Source organism: Merops nubicus, unplaced genomic scaffold (assembly GCF_000691845.1).
Source record: "Merops nubicus isolate BGI_N331 unplaced genomic scaffold, ASM69184v1 scaffold13447, whole genome shotgun sequence".
NCBI lineage: Eukaryota > Metazoa > Chordata > Aves > Coraciiformes > Meropidae > Merops > Merops nubicus.
This window is the reverse complement of record NW_008618417.1, coordinates 68,894-76,640: the sequence shown is the minus strand read 5'-3', so window position 1 is coordinate 76,640 and position 7,747 is coordinate 68,894. Positions and strand designations below refer to the sequence as shown.

Sequence of the window (7,747 nt, the reverse complement as noted above, 5' to 3'; positions counted from 1 at the left end):
GAGGGAGATGGTAATGCTTTCCCTTAAGGTTGTAGAGAAGGAGGAGGTGGTTGGGGGCTTGACAATGGGTAGCTGTTGCCCTTAGTGATTCTTACACCCACTTGCAAAGCCTGGGTAAGCTTCTGTGCTGCTTGGTATGATAAAAGGTGGTGGTATTTTCCAAGCAGTATGATATGATTGGTGTGTTTACTCAAGGTTTACCAGCAGCATTTGAAAGAGGTGCTTGAGCTGTTTTTCGAGGTCCTAAGAGGTGCTTGGCAAGTCTGTGAGCTCTGCAGTACATGCAGTTGTGCATGTGTTGAAGTTGGGAACAGCAAGTCTTCTAGTCAGAATTTATGACCTGCTGTTTTCACTGAATTTTGAGGGTGTACAAGTTGTCCTTGCTGTCCTGTAAGCTACTTGAGATTGTGCTTCAATAGCAAATGGCTAGTAGCTTGTATTGGGTCTTGAGAATGTGCCTTGTGCTACTTACTGAACATGACAGCAAAGGACAAGTCACAGTTAAGTGATCTCATATCGAGCCTCAACCTGTGTGTGATGATTCTCCTTCTACAACACAGCACTGCTTTAGCAAACAAAATGGTCTCATAGTATTAGTGGATTTAATGGCATGGATTTAATGTAGGGAGCCTCCCAACCTCAAGTTCAACACCTTTTAAAGTCATTTGGGGGATTGATGTTAAGAAAGGTTTTCTGGACTGGCTGTAGCTACTGCAGCAGAGGCTACACAAACCAGGGGAGCAAGATGGTGAGAACACATCTCCAGCAAAGCTGGAGTTTCAAAAAAGCTCCACAAAAGCCACCATCGAGCAGGGAACAAGAAGTGAAATAAGATATTTCAGGCACTGCTACAAGGCTTTAATGCATGTTCTCTAATATTTCCTATATTTTTCTTTGAGAAACTAAAACTGTACATGATAGAAACACTGTAATACAAACATGAATTGAAATGGTATTTTATGAACAAAGATTAAATGAGGAAGGCTGTACATAATATTAGGGCCTCTTGAAAAGAGTTTTAGCAATGACTCTTATTTAGGTGTGTTCTTGTGAGGTGACCAGTTAATCCAAATTGAATCTCTCAAGGGAAAAAATACTGTATCTTGGCCCTGGGTGGTGTATAGAAATTAGGAAACTGTTCAGTCTTTAAGTGGTGAGTGGTTACAGAAAGATTTCTCTAATGATGAGTGGTAAGAAATAAAGGCATATGAAAAACCTAACAGGCCAAAATATTGTAAGAAAATTAAATAGGTATATACAGATTTCTTAAAAAAAAAAAAAAAAGTGAAAAGAATTAATGTGTGGTTTATAATCCTCTCTATAGAGGAAGGACTACATGGAATTGTAAGCTGTACAGCTTGTGGGCAACAGGTGAACCATTTTCAAAAGGATTCAATCTATAGACATCCTGCACTGAAAGTTCTTATTTGTAAGGTATGTGGTAAACAGTTCTACAGTTTGTACCATTTGATTTTGTTTGAAATGTCACATTTGTCTGTTTGGGTGGGATTTTTGTGGGGGTAGGTCTTGTGTATTAGCAATAAACTTTTCAGTCATTAACTGTTGCAATTAAGGAAACTAAAAGCAGAAAGCAAAAAGGCAAATAGAGCTTGCAAATTTATATTGCTCTTATACCCTGGTTAAACTCATTGTGTCTTTTTTATATTTTATTTTTAGTTTTAAGACTATGATTTTAGTGATTTTTCTTTATGTTAAAAGATCTGTCTGAATTTTCTGCCTCCTCCTGATGTATTGTACTTTTTTTTTTTTAATGTTAAAAGATCTGTCTGAATTTTTGCCTCCTCCTGATGTATTGTATAAGCAGGTTGAATTCTGGATCTCCTGGTAAAGCATTCTATATAAAACAACATTGGAATAAGAAGCAGAGAAGTAGCTTCAAAGCCCTTCACTTGCATGCAGCTCCTGGAGTGTTTTAATTTATGGCTGCCTCTGTAATGATGGTCTACTCCACAAACCAAAATTAGCATCTAGGTCTTCAGCTGCATGGTTTCATGGTGGCTTCAGTTAGGCCCTAAGTTGCCTGCAATGGGGAGAGGGGAGAAAGGTAGCATCCCTAGCTCCTGTTGTGGAAACTTCTCTTAATTTTCAAAGATACAGAGATACATCTCTTGCATATCTCTACAGTTGTAGAGATTCTGTATTTTATCCCTAAAGACAGATACAGCTCTATATTACAATGCACATTTAGTGTTCCCTTTCCTTTCTCTCCTTCCCAGTTCCCAATTAATGTTACTTGTTCTGCTGACACAGTATCTCTAGTGTTCTGGTTCATTTCTTCTATTGATTTGGGCTTGTTTCTTTTCTAAAATAGGCTTTAGAAAAATCAGCTTACAAGATTACTCTTCTGAGTCTTCTGTGGAGTCCTAACTCTTGTTCCTAGACTTGAAAATCCTTAACATATAGCTATATGTGTTCTGGCAATGGATGCAAGTTATCTGGTTCATTTTTGAAACTTGTTTAGGGTGCTGAGTTCAACAGCAGCTCTTGACTGTGAGCTGTGCTACATGAATATACCATGTGTTCTTTCCCATAAATTTTCTGTGTCTTCATTTAATTGAACATGGCCTTATTTTAATGTGAGAGGAATGGAAGTCCCTGGTCTGCATACTCCATGTCTTCCATTACTTTCTGTGCCTGGTTCTTCCCTCCTGCTTAGGTAAACAGTTCCAGACTTGACAAGCTGTTTTCTTTTGACTATAAATGTTCCCTCAAATGTCTAAGCATCAGCATTTACTGGTTTGGGTATTTTATTGTTGTTGCTTGGATTTTTATTTAGTTCAGTTGAACAAGTGTATAACTCCATTCCAGATAAAGGGGCATCATCATGTCAAATTCAGGTGCTGAAGCCTCTTCTGGATTCTGAATTCACTGTTTCACTGGGTAAAAGGACAATAACTTGTATTAATACCTGTTAAAAGTAGAGCTTCCAGTCCAGGAGAACCTTCTTTAATAGCAACTGGCAAAGGAGCCCCACACCTTCAAAATTTGGTTTAAGGAATTCAGCAACTGAAGCCACTGCTACTACTAGCTGAGTTGTCTGTATTTTTTTTCCTAGTATTACCATTTTTTCAATGAAAATGCTTAGTTTTCAATTTCTGGGTACAGCTTTGGATGTTAACATCATGATAAATACTGAAGACCTTTTTATTTAAAGCTTTATGGGATTGTTTGCTGACTTCAGGAGCATATGGCTGAAAATTGCAGTTTATTTAGGATTGCTTGTGTCATGGGAGATGCACTGTTGGTTTACCTAGCAAATAGATGGGAAAATTTAAATAGATTTTGAAGAGAAACATTCAGCTGGTGTTCTAAAATATGCAAATACATGACCATCAAACAAAAGCCAATTTTCAAGTAAACCTTGAGCCATCTAAATAAGTCATGGTTTGGGACCTGTTGTATCTGTGGAAGATGTTTTTTAGATCTACACAAATATGAAAGGGTTAGAATGCTGAAGACCTTGCAGCAGCTGCTTTTAATGTCTTGCTTCTACTACGTGCTGAAATCCCAAGAGTTACTGAGGTCCAGTTGAGAATTAATTAAAAATTCCTCCTCTTGTCCCATTCTTTACAGACTTGCTACAAGTATTACATGAGCGATGACATCAGCCGTGATTCAGATGGGATGGATGAACAGTGCAGGTGAGTGTACAAAAACTGAAATAACACCCACAGCTCTTCTGGTTTTCTTGCAATAATGAAATTACTGACAGATAAAGACCAGTATTAAAAGCTCAATCAGCAATTGTTTCCCACCAGGAAATTCTCAGCCCTGGAGTTTTTGTAAATATTTGATTGTTATTTTAATAATTAACAGGAAAACATTTTCTAAAGAAAACCATTAGCAAACACTTGTAAGACATCCCATTTTTAACTAACTAGCATGCCAGCTTGCAAATACTTTAAAGAAGGGCATAGAATCTGACATCCTAAACTTTGTGAGTCACAGAAACTTACTTTTCCAGATGCATCTCCCGCTTTTGAAAGAATAAAGTACTTTTTTTTTTGTCCTTACGTCAAGTACCTAAGTGTGTCATCCAGCCAGAACTGTGCGGTCTGTGACGGCTGAGCTCGCTTGTCAGCCCTCACAGGTCTTCATCAAAGACTGTGCAGTCTGGGTATAGATCAAAACACTTGTTTTTTTGCTTCCTATACGTGCCTGCACTGGTGCTATACCAGTTCAGGCTAGAAAGATGTAAGCCAATTCATTTTGCCATAAAATAAATCACTTTTTCTTTTCAAATTCTCAGAAGAAACGTGAAAGAATTTAATTATTTTTTTCTCTTACTTAAAATTGGTGCTGAACTGTGTTTGGATGTTACTGAGCACTACAGCTTTGTGAACCATTAACCTAATACTTCAATTCTCTGAGTTTGCAGTTCTCAGCTGAGTGCTTTTCAGTCATGCGCTTCGTAATGATTTCAATTAATGGCCATCTCTTTATCACCTGAATTTTTAAAATACAAATCCTTTATCAAATAGCGAAAAATCCATAAACTGCTCAAATTTGTCCGTGGTTGATACAGACATGAGACTCTTACATGCCTTCTGTCTCGTTTCAGGTGGTGTGCTGAAGGTGGAAATTTGATTTGCTGTGACTTTTGCCATAACGCCTTCTGTAAAAAGTGCATTTTGCGCAACCTGGGTCGGAAGGAGCTGTCGACTATCCTGGATGAAAACAACCAGTGGCACTGCTACGTCTGCCACCCAGAGCCTTTGTTGGACTTGGTCACCGCGTGTGACAGTGTCTTTGAAAATTTAGAACAGTTACTGCAACAAAACAAAAAAAAGATCAGAGTTGAAAGTGAAAAAAGTAAAATATATGACCATACAGACAATTCTTCTCCAAAGAGAAATAGCTCAAATTGTAATGGTGAAGAAAAAAAATTAGATGACTCATATTCAGGTTCACTAACGTATTCTTACAAAGCACTAATGGTGCCAAAAGACTTGGTTAAGAAAACAAAAAAACTCGTTGAAACTACGGCAAATTTGAACTCTAGCTTTGTAAGCTTTTTGAAAAATGCTGCAGAAAACGTAGAAATAAGCCCAGCTGTGCAACTTTGTCAGCTAAAAGCTTTTAAATCTGTGTTGAGTGACATGAAAAAAGCTCATCTGGCACTAGAAGAAGGTCTGAATCTGGAGATTCAAGCTCTGAATGTTAAAATCAAAGATAAAAATACCAAAGAGAAAAAAACTGACGCTAGATCAGAAAAAAATGAGGTGAAAAAAGATGAAGGAAAGGAACATGTGGCATTAAAAGAGAATGACACTAAAAAGACAGAGAAGAAAGTTGTATCAGAACGGCCTGACAGTGAGCCCATGGATCAAAGTGTTCCAGCAGCGGAACAAACAGGTAGCAAGCGTCCTTCTGGTGAAGATAAAAGGTCTGGCAGAAACGAGGAGCCTCAGTATGAACCTAACAGTACAGAGGCTTTAGACATGGATATAGTGTCCATCCCCTCGTCTGTTCCTGAAGATATTTTTGAAACTCTAGAATCTGCTATGGAGGTTCAGATGACATCAGATGAGCAAGACCATGGAAGTAAAGGAACAGATCATGAGACTCAAAATACAAATTTAAAATCAAACACTCCTGTGAAAGATGCCAAAGGTGGTACGAAGTTAAAATCGTCAGCTAAAGGAACAAAAGAACTGATTGTAAAATTGACTCCTGTTTCCATATCAGAGTCTACAGTTAAAGCTGAGGATCAAGACAGCAATGTAGAAAAGGGAAGTAAGGATGTACCTGGAGCAGAAAACTGTGATTCTGCAAAACAAAACCATAGTGCTGGCAAAGAACCTTCGTTGGGGAAGGAAACTGCCTTACTTGCAGAGGAGTCTGACCTGAGGAGATCGCCGCGTGTGAAGACCACCCCTCTGAGGCGCCAGACAGACACCAATCCTTTAACGTCGAATTCAGAAGAAGACAGCAATGACACGAGCAATGAAAAACATAAGAGAAAATCAGCAAAACAGCCCAGGAGGAAAAACGATAAAAGAAATTCCTCTGACAACACTGTTGATGGACCTAGCCCTAATAAACTTTCTAAATCAAAAAAGCCATATGTACTAGATCATAGCTCAGATTCGGACGAGATGCCGGCTGTTCTTAAAGAAGTGGCTATGATGAGTCGCAGTTCTTCAGATATTGATAGCAATAGTGAAGCACTAGTAAATGATCAGACTTTAAATTTTCTACAGAACGAACCAGTAAAGGATGAAAATGGAAAACGGAAGCGAAAAAGTTCCAGCTCTGGTTCAGATTTAGATGCTAAAAGAGGCAAATCAGCTAAAAATTCTGCTGCTGCTAAGAAGAAACGACAAAACTATTCAGATTCTTCAAACTACGATTCCGAGTTAGAAAAGGAAATAAAAATTTTGAGTAAAATTGAGGCTGCAAAGAAAGCTAAGAAAAAGTACTCACGGAAGGAAGACAGTTGGGATTCCTCTGAAGAAGAGCAGAGGAAAAAAGTAAGTAAGAGAAAGATAAATTCGAAGAAGCAGAGAGATAAGTCTTCTGAAGATGATAAAGCTGAAGAGTGTTCCCCAGAGAAGGAGGTTAATGATTCTTCTAAAGATAAAAAAATTGGTAAGGGGACAGCTGCTAAGGAAAGGATAAACAGTGACTTAAAAGAAAAAACTGTAAAGGGAAAGCACGATGAGTCTTCTGATGTTGAGAAGCCTGTACTGGAAAAAGAGGAAGGTTCTCCTAAAGGTGGAAAGCTAACTGAAATTAAGAAGAGCAAGGATTTGAAGAAGAAAAAGGCACAGGAAGATTCTTCTTCAGAGAGCACTGAGAAATCTGCAAAGCAAGAGCAGAGCTTGGGTTCTTCAAAAGACAAACTTAAGAACAAAAAAAGCCCAGAAAGCAAAGTGATAAAATCTGAAAAACTGAAAAAGAAAAGTTGCAAGAAAGAACCAGATGATTCCTCATCAGATGTTGAAAAGTCGTCTCCAGAGAAAGGAAGTGGCAATTCTTCTGAAAATGACAAAACTAAAACCAAACCAGCACTTAAAGAAAAGAAAAGGAGGAATTTAAGAGAGAGAGTGTCTAAAAGAGTACAGCTAGATTTATCCTCTGATGCTGAGAAATCTCCCTTAAAAGGGGAGAGTTCTTCTGAAGATGCCGTGCGGAGTAAAAAACAAACTGAAACTAAAGAAAAGAAAAAAATTGGTCACAAAAAGAAAATTTCCAAGAAAGAACAGAATGACTCATCCTCTTCTGATGAGGAGTCTTACGAAGACAGTAAGAAAAAGATTAAAAGAGGGTCAATAAAAGAAAGTAAAAAGAGTAATTTGAAAAAGAAAGTGTCAAAAAAGAAAGTGGTTGTCACTTCCTCTTCCTCATCTGAAAAGGAAGAAAACGATGAACAGAATTCAACAGGTGATGGAAGCAGCGATGAGCAGAAAATCATGCCAGTGACTGAGAACTTAATGCTGTCTGCTGGTGCAGGATTTTGTCAGTCATCAGGTGTGCAAAAGATACTCGCCTACACCTATTTTTACTATACTAGCAGAGGAGATTTGTTAAGATTTGGGTAACATTTAATAATCTAGAAGTGAAAATATTCATCAGTAGGCAATTGTCCATGTAAACATCTGCAGCTGGTTAGGGTTTCTGATGTGATTTGGAAGCACCCATTTCAATTTGTGCAGCTTGGCACTTGTGGAAAAAGATGTCACTGTAAATGGAGAGGCTTGAGAAGCTACGGTCTGCAATTCCA

The 7,747-nt window shown here is 38.1% G+C and overlaps 1 protein-coding gene across 1 annotated transcript in view; it reads left to right on the top strand.

The window, feature by feature from the left end:
• The first annotated feature begins 1,324 nt into the window (after positions 1–1,324).
• ATRX (alpha thalassemia/mental retardation syndrome X-linked) overlaps positions 1,325–7,747 on the top strand; it is a 56,468-nt gene continuing 50,045 nt past the window's right edge. Inside the window, 3 exon segments of the mRNA XM_008943446.1 lie at positions 1,325–1,434; positions 3,595–3,662; positions 4,583–7,494. Coding sequence (XP_008941694.1) covers positions 3,613–3,662; positions 4,583–7,494 — 2,962 coding nt within the window. The 5' untranslated portion in view covers positions 1,325–1,434; positions 3,595–3,612.